The following is a 26,003-nucleotide window of genomic DNA, read 5'->3' on the forward strand; positions in this document are numbered from 1 at the left end:
TAAACAGTGACTACAGTAACTATTAAATATGATTAAACAGCTGTGAGACAACCGGATTTTTTTTAGTGTAATAAACTCATAGTTGGTAACCCATTTCAGATGTTGTCCTTTAATGTTACACTTTAGAAGTGGGAATATTTCCTCAACACTGGCTGTACTATCTATGCTGTGATAGTGCCAGTCTGGCAGTTGAATTGTACTTCAACTCTGATAACAGTCTTTCGCTAAACCTGAGGGCAGCAGGCTAGTTTGGAGGGTACACAGAGCTCTCTTCTCCAATGCCACACCACTTCTCTCTGCTCACCATCTGCTGCCTGAGGTGACCATTTCACTTTTCCTTATGGTAGGGCTGGCCCTGATATATAATACACATACACATATATTAACCAGGGGGTGGGTGGGGATGGAACTCTGTTCCTCAAAGTTAACAAGTATGTGCTCCCATTTGCTCTTGCCTCAATATCAGAACCCTGACCTAGTCATTCCAGACAAGCAAGCTGCTCTTGGGCTTTTATAGCCTTATTTCCAGATGATAATAATAATTTCAACATTAGTACAACAATACGATATAAATCAAATACATAAAATTAATTAAGAGTATACAAAACCAAACAATATTAAAATAACAATCAAGACATCTTTAAATTGTTGGTTGCCAGAAGAGGCTAGTCTTTATAGCTGTCTTAAACTTAGAGAGAGAGTTAAGTTGACGAATCTCCTCCAGCAGGCCATTCCACAGTGTTGAGGCGACAGAAGAAAAGGTTCTCTGGGTAAAAGTTGTCAGCCTAGTTTTGGCTGACTGAAGTAAGTTCTCGCCAGAGGACCTGAGTGCATGGGGTGGATTGTATGGGAGAAGGAGATCCCGCAGGTAACCTGGACCCATATTAGAAAGTGGGAACAAACAATGCAAGGGGGTTGTTGACTTTGAGCCCTCCTTCCAGGCTTCCCTGAGGTAACTGGTTGCCCACTCATGGTAGGCTGCATAGACCCTCGTGTTGCTTCTAGATGGAGGGCTCCTGTCACAAACCAGCAAAAGGCATAGTGTGCAGTTATTCCATCCTTTCTTCCTTAATCATTCTATTTTCCTGGTAAATAAAAGGAGGGCTATTTATTTATTTATTTATTACATTTTTATACCGCCCAATAGCCGAAGCTCTCTGGGCGGTTCACAAAAATTGAAAACATCTACAAATTGAAGATGTTGTTGTACAGACCCATCCTATAGTTCTGTGAACAAGGCATCACGACTACACGAGAAAAGCTTCGTCTGGAACCACCCTCGGTCTGAAACAGTCAAAAACTCTCCTTAACATTCTTAAAGCTCCATCCAATGAGTGTTTTACTGCACCCTCGTTACTGGGCACTCGCAAATTACTCACATGACGTCGTCTGCCTCTCGCCCGTCTTCCGCCCATTCTGGCCATTATTGCACTGCAAAAAAAACCTCATTAAGTCTGGTTGCTGCTATCTCCTACCGGACTGAATGGGGCTAATTACTTCCTGTTTTCAGGAAGTGACCTGGGAGCGGTGACAGAAGAAGCGACGGAAGCCGAGCATTTGACTAGATGTGATGAAGCTTTGTGGGAACACCTCTCTGCGCCCCCTCTTCTAAGGTTTTTAATAATAATAATAATAATTGGACTGACTTGTTTTTGTTTTTTAAAGCTGTAAATGCGAAGGATCGCATTTACAGCTTTAAAAAATAAAATAAAAAGAACAAGTCAGTCCAATTATTATTATTTTAAAAAAAACCTAACCTTAGAAGAAGGGGTGCATTACAGCTAAATGGGGGGGGACAAGAGGGGGAGGAACGGGGTCCCCTCCCTGGCAGAATATCCAACCCCCCCTTTAATTTTTTTAATTTATTTTTTCTTAACAAGGGTCCGCAGAGGCATGGAGCCTCACTCCAAGCTAAAATTCGGACTAAGTGCCCGACTTTTTTAGAGCGGAGCTTTGGGGCTTTGCCCCTGGATCACTTCGGAGTGACGGCTGCGTCATGTAAATCACCTGCCACCACTCTGAAGCGCAGGGAAAAGCGCATGTCTAGACAAGCCCTTGGTGTTGTCAGAGAGAAGTAACACTTTTGCTTCCTGCATCTCTTAACCTCAACCCCCTTTCTAAGGGTGATTCAGCAAAACAGATGATGATTCCACATCATGTGAGGCCAGTCTTTCGCATCCTGCACAAATAAGCACAATGTGAACAAGAAGATATGTAACCATGACTTTGCCTTCTGGGAAACAGGGTTCTCTGAAAGCAAGGGTATATTTTTTGAACAGAGAAAATGGTACTGATTTTTTTATTTTATTTTTTAAATTAACACCCCAACCACAATTACAGTTATTTTAAAAACAAACCACCAATTCACTTCGGTGGAACTTCTATGTAATCTTTATGTGTACAACATGGGGAAATGACTTCTGGGGCCTGGCATGTTTTTACCATTTTTGGTTTGAGGCACCAACATTGTTAACTTTTCGTTGCCAGGTCAAGACTTTTCTCTGCTCCCAGGCTTTTAACAGCATATGCTGAGTTTTTTAACTGACCCCAGAATAGTTGTTTTAAATGGATATTGTCTATTTTTGTTTGTATTTTATGCTTTTTATGGTTTTAAATTTTGTATATTTGTGTTTAATGTTCACTGTTTTAAACTTTTGTAAGCCGCCCAGAGAGCTTTGGCTATGGGGCGGTATATAAATGTAATAAATAAGAAGAAGAAGGAGGAGGAGGAGGAGGAGGAGGAGGAGGATACATTTATATGCACGTTTACATATAAACAGTAAACAAAAAGTCTAGCGTAGTCACACATAACTAGAATCCTGCCTGAAGCCAAAGAATTGGCCAGTTAATTCAACATAATAATGATATTATTTATTTATTTGTAACCACTTTTCTTTAGAATAAAGTCGCTTCCAAACATTAAAGCAACGAACACTACAATACAATCTTAAATGGTAAAAAATAAATAAATCGCATAATGGTTAAAAAAAAATCAAAGATGCAAAACATAATAAAAATGCAATACTAAAATCGTTATATTAAGAGCATGTTCATATGTTGTCATAACACCATCAACGCATATGGTTCTTTACAACAAATCAGGAGCAAAAACCAAAACAAAATCAAAATAAAGTCCCTGTCCAAGAAACATGAAACTTGTTTATTTATACTTATTTATTTAAAATATTTATATCCCTTCTTTTTGCCCAATGACTGGCACCCATGGTGGCTGACAATAAGAGAGGTTTTGCTCCAACCCATTATATCTTGATTCCTATTGCTCCCTCCCACTCCCAGGAATGCATTGTCATAAGAATGAAAGAAGCACCCGCTCATGCTGAATCAGGCCAAAGGCCTATCCAGCCAACCCAATGTCTCCAGGAAGCCCACAAGTCGGACATAAGTGCAACAGCTCTCTCCTGAGGTTTTTCCCACCTAGCAACTCAAATTCAGATCCTGGAGGTAACATAGAGAAATGTAATACATAAATAAAGCCATCATGACTAATAGCCACTGATAACTTTATCCTCCATGAATTTACTCAATCTTCCATTAAAGCCTACATTTGTGGTAGCAAATTCCATAGTTCAACCAACCATGCACTGTGTAAAGAAGCCTGTCCTGAATTGTCCACCATTCAATTTCATTGGATGACCCCATTAGGTTCTATTATTTTGAGAGAGGGAGCAAAACATCTCCCTATCCACTTCCTCCACACCCCATGCATAGTTTTCTAAACCTATATCATGTGTTCCTTCCCCCCACCTTACTCTCCTGTTTTCTAAACATAAAATCCCCAAATGCTTTCTTGATTGTTTTGGTTGGCCTTTTCTGTACCTTTTTAAGCTTTTCCGGGGACTGTCTTTATGATGGCGGGTTGCCACTGCAATTGATCCAAAACTCCGTGCTTTTGCTGCTGCTGCGGGGCAGCGGCAGCTAATCTTGATGCTGCAAAGAAAGTGCAGGATTTCCAGCACCAGTCACATCCCCTGTCCTCTTCCCAGGCAGACGGGGACCAATCAGGGTCACCATCCGCCCAGCCATGCCTCTGCTGCAACTCCTGAGTGAGGCTTAGGGGCTGTCTTGACATCGTCTTGCACATCTTCGCTTTGCTCCAGAAAAAAAAGTTGGGGCAAGTCCCCGACTTTTTTTCTCCGCAGCTTCAGCAGAAAGCCCTGGAGTGGGTGTGCAATTGCTGCTGCATCGTATAATCGACGCCACACCACCACACACACACCCTGGAGCTTTCTGAGCATTTAGACAGCCCCCTGCTGGTTGCCAGAAGTCTTCTTCTAATCCATATCCAAAAGTACAGGACTCCTGTTAGAAACTAGACCTAACCTGGGATGCTTCCAGTTGTGGCATTTATCATGCCATCATGCTGCCTGTTTCACGGAATTTTGTGGGAGGGGAGACACTCATGTTTTCTCACTGCTTCTTCCACTTTTATTCTTACTGCAGAAAGCGCTAGGAACCCTCCAACCCTGGTAACCCCTTTGGCTCCTTGTGCTTTAGCCCCCAAAGGCTCCTTGGTTGTCCCTGTCTCCTGCCAATAGCACAGAGCCTTTCAGTCTCCCTGTCCCTCGAAGCCATAAGACTTTTGACTCAATCCTACTTTCTACTTCGCTTTTCTTCAGCACCATGTCTCTCCACAACCCACCATTTCCTCAGCTTCCATTCCACAGCTACTCAGTCTTGCTTTCTTTAGCCATCCTTGTACTCAATTTTTGTGTGTGTTTTAAGGTTGCCAAGGTTTCTTGGGGGCAAGGGAAGGTTTCTGCACCTTTAACAGCTGTGTGACAAGCAGAAATTCAAAGGTGAAGTTTTCCTCATTGTATCTGCATACAGAACATTCCTCTCTGTGCGTGTACCTACATGTAATCAGTCGGAGACAGCCTGGTGACCTCCTGATATTTTGGACTACAACTCCCATAAACCTCAGCCTTCATGACCAATGATCAGAGATTATGGGACTTTAAAAAATCTAGAAGGCACCAGGTTGCCTACCCTTAACAAATTGATAAGAGAGATGAATAAGTACAGGGCCTGGTTGCTTTTAACTTGGCCCAGTGCCTAATGTGGAAAATGTTTTTTTCCCCAAACAAGGAAGCAGCTTTGCCAGTGGAGGTGAATACATGGAAGTAACTTGAGCTTTCCTCGAAGATGAGTCATATTAGTCATCAATCATGTCTCGAAGTGTGGTGAAATCTGGAGAATTCCCCCTCTGCTCCACTAAAATTTCCCAGACCTTGCTCCTAGAAAGAACATTTCTCATTCTGGAGATACCCCATCCCCATCCCAAACATAATATGTAGCTAGGGAAAACCCAGCCTAGTCTGCTCTTTATGCCTTTAAGAAGTAATTGATCAGAAATAAGCAAACAAAGCTTTTCATCACACGGGTGGGGTAGGTGGGAATCACGTTTGCTTACTATTGTTTCTCCGCCCACACATATGTCCCTCATTACTTCCTTTTTTGAAATAGGAAGTCAACAACGTGCCCATGGTCCATTCAGTGGGCCGTTTTGATCCCGCTGCTTCTCCTGCACACAGCAGGAGATAGCGGCAAATGAAAAAGAAAATTCTAGCAACTTATGCAAATTCCAGGATATGTGTTTCTTTGTAATGAACCAGATGAAAATATATTCATGCACAAAACAGTCACGCTGGTGTCTACCTCACTACAATATCATGTGCTAAGCTACAGCAGACTCTGAAGAAACAAGCACATGAAACAAGAAGTAGAAAAAACTGTTAGGCATACCACAAAGCACAGCTCAAATCCAGAGAAAAGTGATGACATAGCATGCTGGTCCTAGAAGGGCAAAGGGGAGAATGAAATGAGATATAGATGTTTAACTTCCACAAAAAAACAAAACAAAAAGGAACACCGTATACTTTATTCATTGCACTGCTGGGAAGGGAACAGTAGAGAGGGAACTGGAATATTATTTCAGTACAACAGCAGCTACCCCAGTTCATTTTTTTCAGTGCTGGAGATTATTGCATGGGTGAGATGTCTCACCTCTGTGTGCCTTTTCCGGCCCTCAGCAAAGGCCTCCAGTTGCACCACATCCTGTTTGCTCTCTGACATTTCTGCCCTCTCCTGTCTATGAACTAGAGCTGCTACTTTCTTCTATCAGGGACAGGCAGGCTCTTGTATCTGACATGAAGCTTTCTCCATTGCTGCACAGTGCATTCCATGCTGGGAATTGCCTCTCCTGTTACGTTTGGGGGGTTGTGTGTTAAGTCAGCATTTAAGAGCTCTTAAATGTTTTCTGAGCCTGTGTGCATCTTCAGTGTTTGTAGCTTACCCATAATGTCTATTCATAGTAGTTAATGTCATCGCCCAGCCCTTGGGACTGCAGAACTGAAGGGAGGCACACTGGCCGTTGCCATGACTAGGGGACCAAGGGCCATTGGGAGGCTGCCTCTCCTGCCACTCAGGAAGAATGGCACAGGGAAGATCAGCCAGTGAAAGAGCAGCTGCTCCAATGTTTGCTTTCCTCTTCCCTCCCCATTCTTTTTTCCTTTAGTATCATGACTATTAAATTTTTAGGCTTTGAGCATGGACTATTTCATCTTTTAATATCTGTATAGCACTTAGAAAATTGTAAGTGCTTCTTAAGTATTACATACTGCTACTACTGCTGTTGCTTCTATTACTATTGCTACTATTGTTCACCTCTTAGCAACCTTATTAGATATAGAATGGTATATAAAGCCAACTAGGGCACAATCCTATGGGGATGGTCGTAATCCTCTGAACCCAGAGGCTTATGGCCACCCAAAGCAGAGCAGGAGGCACAGCAGAAGCGATCTTCACCTTCATCCATCTCTGTACTTTCGCTAGATTAGCTTTTTTGGGAAGGAGGTTGTGGAAGCCCTCCTTCCCCTCCCACAGAACCACCCTTCCGCTTTTCTCTGAGGTCTTTGGTGTAGCTTTCTCCATGCTGACCACAAGAAGGAAGGAGAGGTGGAGGAGAGCTTGGACTCCTATGTCCAAGGTTAGACTGATGTCTCTGACCTCGGATTCAGAAATCCAAACTGTCATATGTCCCCTCAGACTCTATCTAGGGGGCATAGGATTGTTCTCATTACAAATAAATAATACCCAGCCCTTATGTTACAATAGCAATATTCCAGTGTAATCCTATACAAATCTACTAAAAAGTAAGCTCCATTAAGTTCAAAGGGACTTACTTCTGGATAAGTGTGTGTAGCATGCAGCCCCAGGGGTCCTGCTACACCAGCCGAAATCTCTGCTAGCATACATGTGCCACCAGCAGTGTTTCTGCACCAGTAGGGAATTAAAGGGGGCATGTCAGGGGAGATTAGGGGAAGTTTCTCTGGTTCCCCTGGTTCTTCTGAAAGGATCAAAAAGTACATCAGCCATGGAGCTGGTGTACTCATTTTCCCTCCCATTGGTGTCAGTGGGAGGGAGCCATCACTTCCATTAGACACAGTGAGGTGTCCACCTCAGGCAGCAGATGCTTGGGATCCAAGAGAGGTGGCATGATGTTGGAAAACAGAGTTTTGTGTGCCAGGCAGCCTGGCCTGCTCTTCTAAGCTAGTCTGCTGCCCTCAGGTTCAGTGGAATATGGTGTCTTGTTGCTAGTGTTGAAGTAAAATTCAACTGCCAGTCTGGTCAACTTCTGAAATGGGGAAGACGCCATCTTTTCTTTCACCTCTGGCCGAAAAATGTTTTGGGCTGGTCCTGAAATGGAAGATGATTTTTACCCAGAATGATATCCTCCATCTAGATCAGGGGTGGGAAACCTCATGCCCACAGGGACAAATCTGGCCCAACTGAGGACTCCCAACCTGACCCTCCAAGATTTCCCAGATGGCCACACCCCATCCCCTTTCTCCCGACTGACAATTGTTTGTGGTTTCCTGGCTTTTGAGGGTCTCTTCCCCTCCCCCTCCCTCCCTCCACCATTCTTTTTTTTTAATATTTATTAATTTTATTTACCACAAATTAAAATATCTTACAAAAAAGAAACAACAACACAACATACTACATACATTTTGAATAAATGTTGAATACATATATATTGAGTAAATATTAACTATAACCTATCCTATCATACAATATAATCATTCTTAACATATAAGTGCACCCCCCACCTCGGGATCTATTCCTGCTTCCAAAATCTCATACTTTCTTCCGCTGGCGGTTTCCCACTTCCCTTAGAAAACACAAATATTAGGAACTGTTTCCAAATTCCTTCAAACTCATTTATTTTAGTTATACCTTTCCTCCACTTAATATTACAAGTCAATTTATCATTAATAGCTATATCCCAAACTTCTCTATACCATTCTTCAATAGAATATTCCCCCTGAATCTTCCAGTTCCTAGCTACCATCAATCGTGCTGCAGTCAGCAAACTCGATATCAATTCTTTAATTTCTTTTCCACATTTTAAATCTTCAAATAGTGACAGTAATGCAATTTTTGGTGTTTGTTCTATTTTCATTCCCACTATTTCTTCAATTTCAAAAAACACCATCTTCCATAATCTTTGTACATATTTGCATTCCCACCACATATGTAAATACGTTCCTTTTTCCCCACAACCTCTCCAACAATTTGCTGAATGCTGATTATTTATCTTATTCAATCTAATCGGGGTTAGGTACCACCTCCACAAAATTTTAAAGTAATTCTCTTTTATTCTCACTGACATACTTCTCAACACTCTTTGTTTCCACAGTCCCTCCCAGCTCTGTCGCCCTATTTGTACCTTCAAATCTGTCTCCCATACCATTTTTCCTGAACTATCCATTAGCCCTTTTTCTAACAATATTTTATATATTTCGCTCATTAACCCTTTTAAGACTAAACTTCCTCCTTTACATTTTTCCTTTTTAACTATTAACTCCTCAAACTTCGTCATTTCTCTACAAACTCTATTTTCTTTAATCCACTTTTTATTCCACTGTTCTAATTGCCTATATTCTAACCAAGATAATTTTTTCTCCTTTAACAGCTCTTCCCTATCTTCTCTTGTATTTATATCTCTTAACCAATCCTTTAATTTCATTTTATTTTTCTCTTTTAATATTTTACTTAATCTTCCCTTCAGTTCCTCTGGGAAATTCTTTAACATTATTACCGGTGACAAGGGAGAGTTGCTCGGAAGCAGCTTCCCTTTAACTTTACTCCAAATTTCCCATTGAGACCTCAGGAGTGGATTATCTATACTATCAACCCACTTTCTCCCTCCTTCCTTAAAAAAAACATTTTCCAAACTCATCTCTACATTACAAGTAATTTTATCCTCCATCCAATCTAAATCTCCTACTCCTATAATTGCTTCTACAATATGTCTTAACCTGTTTGCTACATAGTATAATTTTATATTTGGGAGACCCAATCCTCCCTTTTTTTGGCTTAAATACCATTTATTCTTATTTACCCTCGCTTTCTTATCTCCGTTACAATATTTGTTAATAATATTTTGCCAACTTTTTATCTCAACTTCTGAAATTTTTATTGGTAACATCCTAAACACAAAATTAATCTTTGCTAAAATCTTCATTTTTATTAATGCTATTCTTCCAAACCAGGATAAATTTAGTCTTTTATATTTTTCCAATTTTTCTAATACCTCTTTTTTTAACCTCGTTAAGTTCTCCTTTTCTAAATTATCTAAATTTTTTGTAATTTTAATTCCCAAATATCTAATCTGTTCCTTAACTCTCATTTCTATTCCCTTTTGTTCCCATTCCTTTTCTTCCTTCTTAGTGTAATTAAACAAAATCTTCTCTGATTTGGACCAATTTATTCTTAATCCTGTAGCTTCTTCAAATTCTCTCAATTGTTGTTTAATTCTATCTATTTTTCTTATTGGATTCTTAATAGTCAATAGGGTGTCATCCGCAAACATATTCAATTTTATTTTCCTTACATCTCCAATTCCTTCTATCTCTCCATCATCTCTTATTGTGTTCGCCAATCCTTCCATAACCATTACAAACAGGTTAGAGCGGACATCCTTGTCTTGTACCTCTGGCTAGTCGTATCTTATCAGTGAGTCCATCGTTTACCACCACTACCGCTGTATTTTGGGAATATAACTGTTCTATTATAGTTTTAAATTTATTTCCAAATCCTATTTTATCTAAAATAATCTTTAATGCCTGCCAGCTCACACAATCAAAAGCCTTAAAACTATCCAATGCCAAAATTCCTGCCTTGATCTTTGATTTTTTTATCGCGTGTATTACATTTAAAACTCTTCCCACTAAACTATGCATCTGTCTCCCCGCCACAAATCCACATTGATCTTCTCTTATATATTCTAATATAAATTTATTTAACCGTTTCGCCAAAATAGATGAAAATTTTTTAGCATCTTGATTTATTAATGAAATAAGTCTATATGAATCAGGGATAGTCAAATCTTTGTCTGGTTTTGGAATTAATATTATCAATGAGTATTCCCATGATTCTGGTATCTTCTCTCCTTGTAATATAGTGTTGTAAAGTTTCAATAATTTCGGAACTATAAACTCCTTAAAAACCTTATAATATTCTGTTCCTAAGCCATCTGCTCCCTCCACCATTCTAAAAGATGGAAATGCCTCTCCTAAGGCTTCGTGACTGGCAGTAAGAACTTCAAGCTAAAATAGGCTGGTACTTTTGGTATATGGGTCCCATTCCCTTTGGCCTGGCACCATTTTGCCTTTGGCCCTGGACACCACTGGAATACAGCTCCTGAGAAAATCTCTGGAACAGAATTTGGCCCTTGAGCTGAAAGTGGTACACCTCTGTTGTACCACTTTAAAGCCACTCCCACCAGTAAGAGTTATAATGCTGTTTGATTGGAACTGGTCTGACTTGGTAGTGCAGGAAAGCACAATCACTGGAAAAATGGGGAATTGCAGGCGAAACAATTTGGCGCGTATGTTATGTGCTGCACAGGTGAGCTAGACATCACAGTTCTGGGATAAAATGCTAGTGTAGATTGGCCCCTGGACTTGACAAAAGAGTGTCAATAGCCTGGTGATGTGCTGCCATGGGAGCAAAACAGTTATTAATTTGAAATATTTCTAGGACACCCTTAAGGGCAAAACCCTTCCAGGGGCATTTACTTAAAATCCCATACAATAATAAAGCAGCAAACATTAATAAAAATCAACAAACATCAGTAACAAAAGCATCCAGCCCAGACAGTACTAAAATCTAAAACACACTCGCAGCTATAATGCAAGAACAGTTCAATAACACAGACTCAGGAGAAATACAAAGAAAACAAATAAGGCTTCAGGGCTTTGTGAAAAGCTTGCAGTAATAGTTAGATGATTGCTTCTTGATACAGGATCATTTTGTGAATATTCTGAATAGGAAAAACCAATCAGAGAAGGGAACAGACCTTCTCCCTTGCTAACAAAATGTGATAATCCTGGTTAATCCTGGATAATCCTGGTTAAAAGACAGTCTGCAGTTTGTCTCTTCACCTCTGTCTGACTCAAAGAGCTGAGTGTTTGGTCTCTGTAAGCTAAAATAATGTTGGTGGTGCTGGTTGCCTCCCTGCAGATTTAATATGGGTGCAGTGGAACTTGGCTGTCTGTTGGGAGTGTTTAAGCTTTGCTTCCATCTATGCTCAACATATATATGCTCAACATGTATACATATTATGAAATAAATGCAAATGTTACAAAATGCCAATAGGCTCCAGTGACTGCATTCCAAAGGAAACCAAACCCAGGCAAGGCTGTTCCTCCAGAACTTCTCACTGCTTGTAGTAGGCTGTCTGTAACACCTCATCTGTTTAGTTGCAGTCTTCGCTTTACACCAGGCGTGAGCAACCTGCAGCCCTCCAACTGATTTCAAAAGCCCTCTGCAACTGTTCTGTCCAGATCTCTGACAAGAGCAGATGAGCCTTTCTATAGCAACACCCATGGGCAAGAGCAATCTATCCCTCCCCTGGCAGCCCACTGAGCAGGGAGAAAGAGGAAGAGAGAGATAGGGAGAGAAAGAGACAAGGAGGTGGTCTTGCCCATCACTGCCTTTGGCCTCAACCAGAAAAAATGCCGACCCACCCCACACTCCCATGCTCTGCCCAGAGTCATCATTTTGAGAAAAATTTAGCTTCAGCAGAGAATTCAGAAGTGGAGAAAGTTACATAGTCCAAAGCAGTCTTCCCCAACCTATTGCCCTCCAGATGGGAACTACAGCTGCCATCATCCCTAGCCACACTCTTCACTCTCTCCCAAAACCATGCCACCTTTTGGGCTTCTCATAGGCATCATCATACTGGAGGAGTGACCGAAAGCCAATGCTAAAGAACCACCACAGATGTACAGGTATATAAAGTCATATTATTTTTATTAAATGTCAGCCTGTCAGCCAATAAGATGGAAGCCAATGGCAGTGGCTACACTGTGAGGTTTGGATGTGGTGCCTGTGAGCCTAATTTCTTGATGTGATGATAAAACAAGATAAACCCATGTTATACATAGAATTATAGAATTCCAGAGCACCTCAAAGGTCATCTAGTCCAAACCCCTGCTGGTGCAGGCAATCCACCTACAACCCATCCCTGCTAGGTGACCATCAGGCCTCTGCTTAAAATCTCCTAGTGAATGAGAGCCCATTCACTAGGAGACAGCTCATGCTGTCAGGAAGGTTACTTTGAGTCACTTGGAAGGAAGGGCAGAGTACACCTATCAAATATATTAAAACAGAAACCCCACCCCCACCCCCGAACTCTTTTAGATTTATAATGCCGACCTCAAATTCTTGGCATTGAAGCACAGAGTATGCAGCAGATTATGATGCATGGTTCTGCATTGTCAGTGGTTCCAGGCTTGTTTGCACAGGTCTGGGCTGTTTTGTGATGCCAGGAACACTGGCAGAATTATCTGAACCAGGATGTTGTGCGTTTACTGCAAGATTTCCTACTGGAGACATCGGCCATTTCTACACCTGCCTTTTCCCCCTGGATCGTCCGTGGATCATTCCTGTGCATCCAATTGCCACACAGGGGATCCCGGGAGCAGGCAGGGACGATCCCTCCATTTTCCTGGGATAACCCTTATGTGTAGAAAGAGCCATCATAACTATTCAGTAACCCGTGGCCAGGTGAGGTTGTCAAGCACATAGCTCTGGTTTGTATTGGACTGCGTGTTGTTGATATTTTTGTTGGGGTGGTGGTGGAGGAATTTAAACTTGGTTTGTGCTTCTACGAGGAAATAAGAAAGCTGGCACAAGTTAAGGACATACCAGGCTGTGAAGTAATAAAATACTTAGTAAAGCTTAACTTGATAAAGATCTATTTGCTGCTGTAAGCCAAGGGGCCCTGCCAGATTAAAGGTAGCAACCTTATTTTGTGTGTGTGATATTGCACCCTAACTTGCAGATAGATGAACATAAACCTGCAGACTTAATGAAGGACAGCATAGTTCTAATTCTAAAACTTCCTCAACTTGCTGCCCTCCAGATGTTTTGGGCTTTAAGACCCATCTTCCCCAGCTAGGATGACCAGGCTGGGTAAGGCTGTCCTAAACTAATGAAACACCTTTGTGGTTTCTCGGATTCTCTATCTTCACAGGATAGATTTACTTTACAATCACCACATTTTCAACTGGGTCTGCTTCCATGTGTTTAATAGCAGCCTGGCATGCAAGTGTGCAGAAAGCAACACTTCTCCTGATATGGAATTATATGGGGAAAGCTCCACTTGTTTAATTTGTGTGTGTCAGGATGCTGTTAAATGCACAGGATAAAGGCCAGGAGAAAATGTGGCCACTTTACCTTGCTTATATCTTAAATGGCATCTTTAAACTTCGGTCAATCAAGAGCTGGGGGCCAGTAAATAATCTTAGACGCATACCTATGGCTATCAGGGAGGGAGAGGGCCTTTTCAGTGATGGCAACCCAGTTAGGGAATGCACTTTACCGAGAGGTCCATCTGACACTTACTTTGTTGTTCCAACCTTTTTGAACAAAAACTTCCAGTTGATGAGGTAGGTAATGAGTTTTATCACACCAGCGTTATACTGTGCAATCACTGTGAATTGCGTGCAAGGGACTCCAAAGTTTTCCAGCTTATAATCTGCTTTTATTGTGAAGCACTCTGAAGTTTTCCAGTTTATAATCGGCTTTGACTGTGAAGTACTCCCATGCATCCTGCTTTAACTGTGCTATAAAGGGAAAAGAATCGAGGTATTTTGCTAGTAGTTTTCAAGCGAATCATTTGTTGTTTTCCAACTGCCACTGGGGCGCAGGAGCAGGATTTGATATGTTTAAAGAAAATTTAAACAAATGCTTACATCTGTGTAAGCTTTAAAGATAAAGACATCAAAATTGGCACAGTAATAGATATTAAGGAGAACTTTAAGCATACCAAATTTGAATCAGATTGGGTCATCTATTGATTTTTAATGATTTTTTTACATTTCCCCCCTTAAACCCTTTGCAAAGGATCTTAGAAGCGCTGACGCCCGGGGTGTGATTAGCAGCAACAACGGCGCCAGCTTAGCGCTGTAGGGGATAATTTGAGGGAAACAGGTACGTGGGATGAAGCTTAATATATCAATTTCATTTCTCACAAAAGGAGGCTTGGGAGCCTGCAGCACACTCCTCCAGTTTTCTCACCAGCCACACCCAAAAGTCGGTGCCCCAAGGGGCTGGCCTCCTGGGTCATAGCCGTTTCTCTTAAAGGGATGACACCCTAAATGTTCAGGTAGGGTGCATACATTTCAAAGAGTATGTATAATTAATTAATTATAAGAATCTATAAATTGTGCCTTCATCCAAAAATGGATTTCTGCATGGTATACATTAAAAAATTGAAATTAGTACAACGTTAAAACAGCAAAAAAAAAAATGTTAAGCAATGTTTTTCTGAGTGAAATGGAGGGCATTCTCCACCGCATTATCTAAAATTCATCTCTACATCTAAAATGTATCTCTCAGAGATTAGCTGTCATATTTCCCCCAGACCAGCCCTGCCTAACTGAGCAGAGTTGGTCTGGATAAAGTTCTACGTAGCTCAGCCTACCCTATAGGCCTAATTTACACCAAGCAGGATATTGCACTTTGAAAGCGGTATGAAAGCGGTATATAAAAGGCAGGAGCCACACTACTGCTTATAGCGGTACTGAAGTGCACTGACAATGGTTGGGGCCCATTGACACATACCATATACCACTTTTATAGTGGTATATCCTGCTTGGTGTGGCTCCTGCCCTTTATATACCACTTTCATAGTGCAATATCCTGCTTGGTGTAGATTAGGGTTTAGTTTCACTTTTGTTTTCCCATATAGGAAAATTTTCTCTCTCCATTTCTTCTTCTCCATTAGCTAAAAAGACTAGAATTCCTCAAATAATGGAGGACACACCTAAACCAGAGGAATATATACATCTGCGACTTCTGCAGGGGTTAAGACGGTCTTCCCATCTGCACCACAGAAACCCTTGATGGCCCCCTTCCCTGATGCCTTCTCAGAAAATGATGAAACTTGGCAGCGTGATATTTCCTAAGTAAGGCTTTAGGCATGCCAAGTGTGAAGCCAATCCCCTTATTGCTTGATGTTTTAGGATTTTTTTAAAAAAAAAACTCAACCCATTCATCCTCCCCATAAACACACACACAGAGAGAGAGAGAGAGAGAGAGAGAGAGAGAGAGCTCTCTGATTCTCCATTACTCTACCCCTTTTGCTTTTATGGAAAGAGGTTTTATCCTTTACTTTGCTGATGGGCATATCCCTTTAATGAACTCTTTATTTTGGATCGCTAGATCCAGAACCAAAGACACGGAACAATTCTCAGGTACAGAGGGAAAATAAAAAGAAAAGGCTCTCATGAAAGCCAATTTGGCAAGCATCCGTGCTGCATATTCCTGCACTTTCACATACACACCCATCTCAAAAAGAAAAGAAATAAAACCATTTTATAGGCTATAATGAAACAGTTATCCGAAAATGGATCAGAGGCAGCCAGGCCAGGCCCATCACAACATCTATCAAGGACAAGAATCGATGAACTGGAGGGGGAAGGTGGGGCGCGGTGGTGTGGGAGAACGAATAAGCCATGAGATGAAATAGCACAGCAATGCACGCACGTGAAAGTGACCACCACTTGCTGCGCTAATGAAATGAGGTCAAAATCACGGGTGCATATCGGGGGAGGGGGGAAGTAGGTGTGATGGAGCTCCTAGTAGCCAGGGGCTATTCTTCTGAATTTGCCCACCTTCCCTGAGAAACATTTATAGCTTTCCCATGCTCTTATAAGCTTTCCAAGCATCAGAACTTCATCAAGCCTATCAACCACCTATAGAACCAGTCTCAGCAAGAAAGATCAAAACAGTTGTTTTATTCCATCTTCTTCTTAGTTCCCAAAAGGAGTGGGGATATAAGAGGCATTTTGGACTTCAAATGGTTACACAACACATAACCAAAAGACATTTCAAAATGGATTGCACTAACACTGCAGGATTTCCTAGCATCCATAGACCCATCAGAAGTGGAGAATGCCCTCCGCATGACTCAGGAAACTGAAATTCTTGTTAAGAATTCCCTCTTTTAAGACCTTGCTGCCTTTTATTTCCCTGCATTTGTTAATGTTGTTATTGTCATGATTGTTATTATTCATTTTTGTATTTTTTTGTACTTTAACTGTTCATTTTATTATTATTATTTTGTATTTTATTCTCGTGCAAACTGCCCCAGGGATTTTTATTGAAGAACTGCCATACACACACATTATGACGCAGTGCATTTTACTTCACTGTGGCTTTTGCATTGACTTTGTTTTACTTTGGTTTTATTTTATGTTAAATGTTATTAGTTTTTTTAATAGTTGTCATATTGTGTTTTTGTATTTTTTGTTTCTAAGTTTTGTTTTGTGAACTGCTCAGAAACCTTCAACTATTGGGTGGTATTGAAAAATAACCAATAATACTCTTTCCCTATAATTTAGATCCAAATACACCCACGTTCCTCTGTTCTGTATCCTACTTCACCCCACCCCACCCAACCTTGTTCCGAAAGGTTATCTTGTTGTCATATTGAAACTGAAAGTGCATACATTATTCATTGAGTAGTTAATATACCCAGAGCTGTCTAGTAAGGACAAAATAAAATTACTGTTATCTGTTACTTTCTCCAGTAAGGAGCACTTCCTTCTTTTACTTCCTTATGAACTCCTGGAATGACCAAGCTCAGCTCATTCTCAAAGATTTGCCTACCACTGGCTGTTCCTTTATTGCGATCTTTGGGCTATGCATGCAGGCTGTTGCACTCCAGCTCTTATGATATCCAGTTTTGCATCTGAACTGAAGATAACTTTTGACAGAAAGAACTTCTAAATGGGAACACCGGAATCAGGTAGGGTTCATGCTATTACTCCTTTCTTCTGTGATAAAAATGAAAGCAGGGATCACTTTTGACACCATTCCTCACGGGTGTGGATGTGGGTTTTCTGATTCCCCTCCCCTTTTTCTTGGGCATCCATGTGACTTTGACATTACTGAAGGATAAATTTAAAATACATATTCATTACCATGATAGTATTACATCAGCCTTTCCCAATCTGGTGCCCCCAAGATGTGTTGGACTCCAACACCTATCATCCCCAATTACCGTGCTGGCTGTGGATAGTCCAGCACCTGGGTTAGATCATTTGCTCATGAAACAGCTATTAGTATTACAACTGCTGCAATCGTTTTTGTGTACCTTTGTGACAGGTAGACATTTAGACTGTAGTCTTTTACCTACATACCTGAGGGAAAGCCCCATTGGACTTAGTGGGACTTACTTCTGAGTAGACATGTATTAGGTGCAGCTTTTTCTCATCACTGCATCTCCATGCCCAGGAAATCTGTAGCTTTTAAAATTTTGTGTGTCCACAGCTGTTTAAAACACAGGAGCTCTGCTAGGGAAAGGACACAGCGACAATAATTAAAAGTTATGTGAAGACATCAGGTTAACTAATACACAATAAATAACGGATTAGTATAAGATTGCGAAGACATTCTTGAAACTTGGAAGTGTGGTGAAATCCCGTCTTTTTCAACCCTAACCACAAGTGGTTGTGTAAATAACGTAATGTTTAAAGATCTTTTGGGTTAATTCATCTTAACTTTGTGTTTCTGCTTACCTCCTCTATGGAGTAGTGAGTTTAATCTGTGTTTGTGATGGTAAGTGTATGTTTGGCAGCTGTGTTTATTCTGGATGATTTATGGATGCTACCTTAAGAAGGAATGCCCACCGATGACAAAGTGACACATTTTCCAATACTGATCATTTCAGGGCTCTTTTCCCCAATTTGTTAAATTGAAGGGTGAAATTTAATTAATTGTATATTTATCTAAGGCATACTTGTGCCCTCCAGATGTTTTTTGACTACAACTCCCACTGTGCTACGAAATGCTATGAAAACTCTGCTGTCCCACATTCTGAGTGCATTTACTTGCCAGATGCTACAGGGCAAAACACTGCTCCATGGGACTTTTACCCTTCCAAAAGCATGCTTACACTTCTACTAAAATATGTTACTGTTCTACCACTCTTCCAGTCTGCCAAGTAGGAATCGCCTGCTGGTCTTGGAGGGCACATCTTGAAGACTACTTTGCTTATCATTTTTCATATATATATTTTTCAGCATCCAACCCTTCTGGTAGGTCAGCCTTCCCCAACTTGGTGCCCTCCAGATGTTTGGGACTTCAACTCCCATCATCCTCAGTATGGCTGATGGTCAGGGATGCTGGGAGTTGTAGTCCAAGCCATCTGGAGGGCACCAGGTTTGGCGAAAGCTGCAGTAAGTGTCCATCTTATTAATGTAGATAAAAATAATTTGGACACTATAGGACCCACCATCGTATAGTAGCTTTAAACACATCAGGAAATACAATTACCTCTCCTGGAATCTTGCCCTTAGATCTGGGGTACACAACCTGGTGTCTCCTAGATGTTATAGAATACAGCTCCCATTAGCCCCAGCCAACATGGCCAATAGACAAGGATTGTGGGAGTTGTAGTCCAAAACATCCAGAGGGCACCTGTTTGCCTACCCTTGCCTTAAATAAACTACAATTAATGTCTCCTCTTCCTTCTCTTTAACGGAATGTCAGAGAGGCTGTTTTATTCTCTCATTCTGGTAATCTAATTATAAATCTCTCAGGCCTGTTAATGCCTGCTTACGAATTAAATGTTTCAATGAAATGCCTTTTTATTTGGACATTGATTGATTATTTCAGCTCATGCCCAGGTACTTCCAAGCCACAGGTGTTTTTTTTCTTGTTTTTTTATTTCCAAGTGGGACCTGCAACAAAATGTTGCAGCATGCAGCTGTCCTTTTCAAGGTTCCAGCTAGATAACCAGGCCCCTTTCAAGGACATTCTCCATTTTTCCTCCCCAGATTTTGATTCTCTACTTCATTCAACCACCATTCTGTCCCCACAATGATTTCACAGTCTTCACTGGGCTGTAGTCTTTTTCCCCGACTAAGGATTTTTTGTGCTTCTGGAAACCTTGGGATTCCCCCAAGCTTTCCACCATTTTCTTGTGTGTGGATGGGGCCATTCTGACTAGCTACGGATCCACACTTGCAGAATGAGTTCACAATTAGTCTGTTTCTACACCTGCCCTTTCCCCCTGGGATCATCCCTGTGCATGCAAACGACACACAGGGGATCCCAGGAGCAGGCAGGGATGATCCCTCTATTTTCCTGGGATAATCCTTAGGTGTAGAAAGGGCCTTAGAGAGTATAGTAAAGCTATCATCAGCCTTAGTCAGCATAGCCACTGGTGAGGGATGATGGGAACCATCATGATTGCCACCCCGCTTCTTTTTCTTCTGGTGATGGTGGCTGTGCCACTGACTCTCACCCAACCTGCTTGGTGGCCAGCTAGCCCAGCTGGCTGCTCCCGCTCACCTGCTCACCTGCTCACCTCCTGCCCACCCGACCTGCTTGGGCGGCTTGCCAACCCAGCTGGCTGTGCTCACCTGCCCACAGATCCATTGCTATTATACCATTTTTTCTTTCTTTGATTTATTGTATTGTTGTGTTGCTTAATGTATCATGATTGATTTCATTGTTGTTTTTAACCTTACAAATCATCCTAAGCATTGTGTTGACACTGGATGGGCTGGGTATAAAATCTTCTACAATAACTTAATAAATTTGAAAGAAATTGTCAGAGAGAAGTAAACCTTTGCTGAACAGGATTTACTATAATTAGTATTTTGTTGTTAAATTCCTGACTCTACTTTTGTGATAATATTAAAACAACATCCTTCACTTCAATAGCATGCACACACATTTTTTATTTTTTATTATCCCTTCATTTCATTTCCCTCTAATGTACAATTTCTGCTGGGTAAAAAATGTGGATAGGTGCAAACCCTGTCAAGATAGGAGTAATTTCCATCTTAGAGCTTGCAATAAACTGATGGGACATTTCTGTAGTTGAATATGCAAATCACATCTCATCACATGGGGGAATGAAAATACAGTGAAGACTCACCAGGCAGGTTTTTCCAGACTGTTAGTCTCATCGAAAGAAAGAAAAATGGCTTCTAAAACTAGATCTGAACAGTCTCACTGGGGCTGTGCAGAAGCTCCTTGTCAAGAACTTGTGCAGCACACGACATGGGTAAGATTGTAGCAGGCTGTGACATTTGTAAAGGTATTTTCTAGTTTAAAACTGCCTTAAAGAAAAGCAGTGTTATATCTGTACCTGAAAACCTATTGTATGCTTCTCTGATTTTATGAATTATGCCTTGATGAAGTTTTCCCCATTCTGTTTAAAGCAATACTATGGGTGCTTCCAGATGAGGCTTTTACGGCACCGTCACCCTGCCTCAGTCACATAATTTTATGGAAGGTTGCAGATGATGGCATCTTCTCTTTGCAATCCTCCTGTGTTTTCCCACTGCTCCTTGTGGTGGTTGTTTTTTGTTCGTTTTTTCCTTATCACAGAAAATTGGCTAAAGAGGAAAAGATAGGATAGCTGCACGATGCCTTTTAATTAGTAGTTCTAAGAGCCATTTATTCAGAAGCACCCTCGATGTTCCTGTTCTTAACAGATCTGTCAGTAAACTGACAACCTATGGTGTAGTAGTAAATTTTGAAGTGCAGCCGCTCATCATGACAGTCCCCTTAGCCACATGCCCCCAAGGAGAGCCCAAAAATGCAGGCAGCTGTATTGATCATATGAACAAACCAGCTCTAGAAGTTTTCACCTCCACCAGGAGCAGGTATTTTGTAAAATCTCTTGTGTCAGTCATGACTTCCCCATGTCACGAATAATGTAAGAATTTGTCCTGAGTCCCACCACATGTAATATAAGGATAAGAATATTAGTCCGCCTTACGGAATTGTTGGGTTACTGACAGAATGTATGCAAGGCACATCCAACACTTGAAATTTGCTATATAAAATGCTGCAGCTGCAGGATCATTTCAACCACTTGTGTATCTCTTTAAGATTCCTTCCTCATTTCACATGTGTTATGCAGGGGTTTTCTACACCAGGCTGTACCTACTTTCAGTTTTGTTGCAGAATTGAGATCTGAGTATTATGCAAAGAGCATTTCCTTTCCTGCTGTTCCTAGGTGCAAATACACAAGGGCAAATTGTGCTTTTTTTGCCATTAGAAATAAGATCCCATTTTCCCTGCTCTAAAAAAACTCATAGTAAGTGCAGAAGTGAACCTCGAGGGTTACGATGGCATCTAAAGAACCTATAACCAACTGTGAGTAGGGAATGATGAGTGCACAACAAATGCTTTGTGTAGAAAAGCTCTAAAAGTGACTCCTTGCCTTTGACTCTTCACAGACAGTGAAATCAGAAAGAAAACTAAATATGGTGCCACCGATTCACCAGAAGCAAATCATCAGGAGGAAAACCAAGATCAAACATACCTGGATGAGAAGATTGTCATTCCAGATGTTGGAGGAGTAAGTCTTAGGCTAGGGGGTTGACAATTCACTCATTCCCCTGTGGTTTGACTATTCACCAGGGCCATCAGATGTACAGGGCACTCGGTTAGTGACCTGTTCTGTGGGACTGGGAATATCAGGATGACCTCTTTGACTGATAGCCATGCAGTGTGAAAGGACCTCAGTGCATGTATGTGGAGATGATGAGAAAAACCCAGCGTTTATTTGTAAAGCTGGGTGAGAGGGGGGAGGTTGTTGGAAACAGTTTGAGTCATAGCAGACCCTCAAAAGACTCTTTAGAAGCCCCGTAGAAGGGAAAGTTCTTTCAGGTCTGGCTTCTTCTATGCCTGCAGTACCATGACTGGTAAAAGGTCTGTAGGTCAGTGGTTGAGCATCTGCTTTGCATGCTGAAGTTCCTGGGTAAAATTCCCAGCATCTCCAGGTAGAGCTGGAGAAACTCTTGGAGAGCTGCTGCAGGTCAGTGTAAACAATACTCAGCTAGACTGGCCAACAGACTGACTCAGGATCAGACAGCTTGCTATGTTCCCATGCAAAGCCAGACACAACAGGTGCATTTCTCCCTTCTGTGCAACTCCAAAAGGTCTAGAGGGCCTAATCTTGTGTCTGGCAATCTGACAATAGCCCTTTAAAAAAAAGTGGCCACCATTTTGTGACCTGTTACTTGATCCTGTTAGGGCGCAATCTTGTGCATGTTTAGATAAAAAAAAAAAGCTCCTACAATCCCCAGCCCTCTAATCAATGATTTAAGATGTAACCCAATGTATGTTTAGACAGAAAAAAGTCCTACAACTTCCAGCATTCCCAAGCCAGCTATGCTGGGAGCTGTGGGACTTTTATCTATCTAAACATGCATAGGATTGTGTCCTAAGGCAGTATTCTTGCTCTCTAGCACCAGAGTACACATCTCCGTGTGTGTGTGTGTGTGTGTGTGTGTGTGTGTGTGTGTGTGTGTGTGTGTGTGTGTTTAAAGTGGGAAATTATTTTTCCCCTACAGCAAGTCTACAATTCTCCTTCCACTGTGTGGGATCGGATGGGACAGAATACTACTAGAATGAGATGAGCACTAATAGGAGTTATATTGGTAATGGCAGGAGAAGGCAACCTGTTGCCCTATAGATATTTTGGACTACAACCTGCATTGTACCTGAACATTGCCCAAAGAGGCTGGGACGGATGGGAGCTGTAGTATGTCCAAAATTTCTGGAGGACAGGCAGTTGGGGGAAAGATTGCAGTAAGACATTTCACTTCCTCTGTGGAAGGGATTCTGCAACAAGTCTTTAGAGGCTGCTTGAATGCAATGCAATTGTAACGGACTTTCTGAGTCATTACACAAGGCAAGACAGGCTCTCTGGGACTTTATCAGCCAGCTCCTAAGCACATTTTTTTGAGATTTAATGTTCCAGCCTTGTTTGCAGCTCAGTTATAGGAGTTGTACGGAAGGGATTTAAAGAAATGCCCAACCCTGAAGGGGGTTGCACCCTTAGAGTACAATCCTATGCACATCTATTCAGAAGAAAGTCCCATTCAGTTGAATGGGGCTTGCTCCCAGATACCTGAACATAGGAAGCTGCCTTTTACTGTTTTATTGTTTTATTGTGGTTTTAATTTTTGTGAACCGCCCAGAGAGCTTCGGCTATTGGGCGGTATAAAAATGTAATAAATAAATAAATAAATAAATAAATACTGAGTCCCAGTCTCTTTGGGACATCTGAGCCTAGTATTGTTGACACTGACTGGCAGTGGCTCTCCAGGATTTCAGGCAGGAGTTTTTCCAGCCCTACCTGGAGATACCTGCGACCTCCTGCATGCAAACCAGGTGCTCTGCCACTGAGCCACAGCCTTCCCTCAAAGTGGGTATAGGACTGTAGGCTCAAGCTTTACAACTTTAAAGGGAGACAATAAACCATCCCCATTTCATAGGCGATGAACATAAGTCTGGAAAAGCATCCTTGTTTGTAAAAACTAAACAGAAACGCTGGACTTATCTTGCAACCAAGTGACCTAAGCCTGATACAGAATAAGGGTCTAGCCAATGAGGGATATAGTGAATAATTGTTTTAGCTGTTACAAATGTTGTATTTTGTATCTTGCTTTGATGTGTGTGTGTGTGTGTGTTTTTGTGTGTGTGTGTGTGTGTGTGTATTTGAGAAAGCCATCAAAAGAATATAAGAAATTTATTTATTTAATGCATTTTTATACCACCCAATAGCCAAAGCTCTCTGGGCGGTTTACAACCAAAAAAAAAAAGAAATATTGATTAATGTACACTGATGGTGCTAAATAAATAAATAATAATTAGAACAGTGATTTCATTTCTTTATTTCTTTATTACATTTTTATACCGCCCAGTAGCCGAAGCTCTCTGGGCAGTTAAAACCATTAAGAACATAATAAAACATCCAACAATCTAAAAACCCAAATACAAAATACAATATAAAAAGCACAACCAGGATAAAACCACACAGCAGAAATTGATATAGGATTAAAATACAGAATTAAAACAGCAAAGTTTAAATTTAGGTGTTAAAATACTGAGAAAATAAAAAGGAAAGTGGTCATGACCCCACACTGCTTTTTACTGACTTTGTTCTAACTTGTCCTCTCCAGTATGGCTTCAGTTTTCGGAAGCTCTGGGCTTTCACCGGGCCTGGGTTCCTCATGAGCATTGCGTACCTGGATCCAGGAAACATTGAGTCAGACCTACAGTGCGGGGCTATCGCTGGCTTTCAGGTAAGTACAGGAGGGCAAGTCTTAGCTGCAAGACAATGTAAGAACATGAGAAGATTCATGCTGGATCAGACCAAAGGTCCATCCAGTCCAGCATTCTGTTCACACAGTGGCCAGACAGCTGCCTGTGGAAACCCACAAGCAGGACATGAGTGCTGACATCAACTGCTACCCCCCTCAGGCTTCCCTGTTCCCTCTGATCTTAGTTGCAATCCTCTCAGTAGCTGGGAGGGGAAATGGATTTTCTAAGCAACAATATATTCTTGCTGTATAAAGTATTTTGGAATGCCTTGGTCTTGAATGAGCAATTAAGACCCATTCACTTTACAAAAGACATATAATACACACACACAGAGATGGATCAACACAGCTGCCTGCATTTTTGGATTCTCCTTGGTGGATGTGGCTCTGAGGATTGTCATGATGAGTGCCTGCCATTCCAAATTTACTACTGCCCAAGAGCCACTCAACCCCAACGGAAGTGAAAGCGGAGATGGGAGAATGCCTGCATCGCTGTAGGCTGCGTTGGTCCTTCTCCTTTTGATTCAGAAGGCCTTGATAACTTTGGACCCATTATCTCCATCCTATGTAGCTACCCAGCTGTGCTGCATATAGCCCACCTGCACCTAAGATTCCCTCACTATAGGCTGAGGCTAAGCGAGTCTTTTGGAGTAGGCTTACCCTGGCCCTTGCACGCACGCACGCACGCACACACGCACACACACACACACACACACACACACACACAAATAAATATCATGTGCCATATGTCCTTGTTCCTTCCACAGCTCCTCTGGGTCCTACTCTGGGCCACGATCCTGGGGCTGCTCTGCCAAAGGCTGGCCATCCGACTCGGGGTGGTTACAGGCAAGGATCTGGGAGAGATATGCCATTACTATTATCCCAAGGTGAGTATGAGTGTGCAACTCATACTGTGAAATGTGCGATTAAGCAGTAAATTGCCAGCACTAGCTGCAGCTTCTCACTTTCCTGTGAATGGGGGAAACTCTGGCTCATTCAGTGACTGCCAGGCCACCTTCCTCTATCTCTCATGTGACTCATTACCTTCCTTTTCTACATGAAGTTTTTAACCCATTCCTTTACCAAGGCTTCTACTTCCAGATTCTTTGTGGGATTAAGATCAGCTTTACACGTGTTTTTTTCCCGGGGCGGGGGGGTGTCTTTCTCTGCCTTTCTGTATGTTTCATTACACAACTACTAGATTGCGCTGTGGAATAGCAGAATTGCACAATTACACAAGAGTCTCATTCCGCCATTTCTAAATAACACCACACTTTTCTTGGTCTAAAACCAGTTACCACCCACTTGCTTCCCTCTCCCTCTGAACCTGAG

The 26,003-nt window shown here is 41.6% G+C and overlaps 1 protein-coding gene across 2 annotated transcripts in view; it reads left to right on the forward strand.

Annotated features, from left to right (window-relative positions):
* The first annotated feature begins 13,053 nt into the window (after positions 1-13,053).
* Positions 13,054-26,003, forward strand: part of SLC11A1 (solute carrier family 11 member 1) — a 35,744-nt gene continuing 22,794 nt past the window's right edge. For both annotated transcript variants that reach the window (XM_063116746.1, XM_063116747.1), the window contains exons 1-5: positions 13,054-13,095; positions 17,127-17,344; positions 21,798-21,919; positions 24,531-24,653; positions 25,439-25,558. In XM_063116746.1, the coding sequence (XP_062972816.1) occupies positions 17,326-17,344; positions 21,798-21,919; positions 24,531-24,653; positions 25,439-25,558 (384 nt within the window). In that variant the 5' untranslated portion in view covers positions 13,054-13,095; positions 17,127-17,325. The remainder of the gene's footprint in view (positions 13,096-17,126; positions 17,345-21,797; positions 21,920-24,530; positions 24,654-25,438; positions 25,559-26,003) is intronic.

This window comes from Elgaria multicarinata, chromosome 2, assembly GCF_023053635.1.
Source record: "Elgaria multicarinata webbii isolate HBS135686 ecotype San Diego chromosome 2, rElgMul1.1.pri, whole genome shotgun sequence".
Classification (NCBI taxonomy): Eukaryota; Metazoa; Chordata; class Lepidosauria; order Squamata; family Anguidae; genus Elgaria; species Elgaria multicarinata.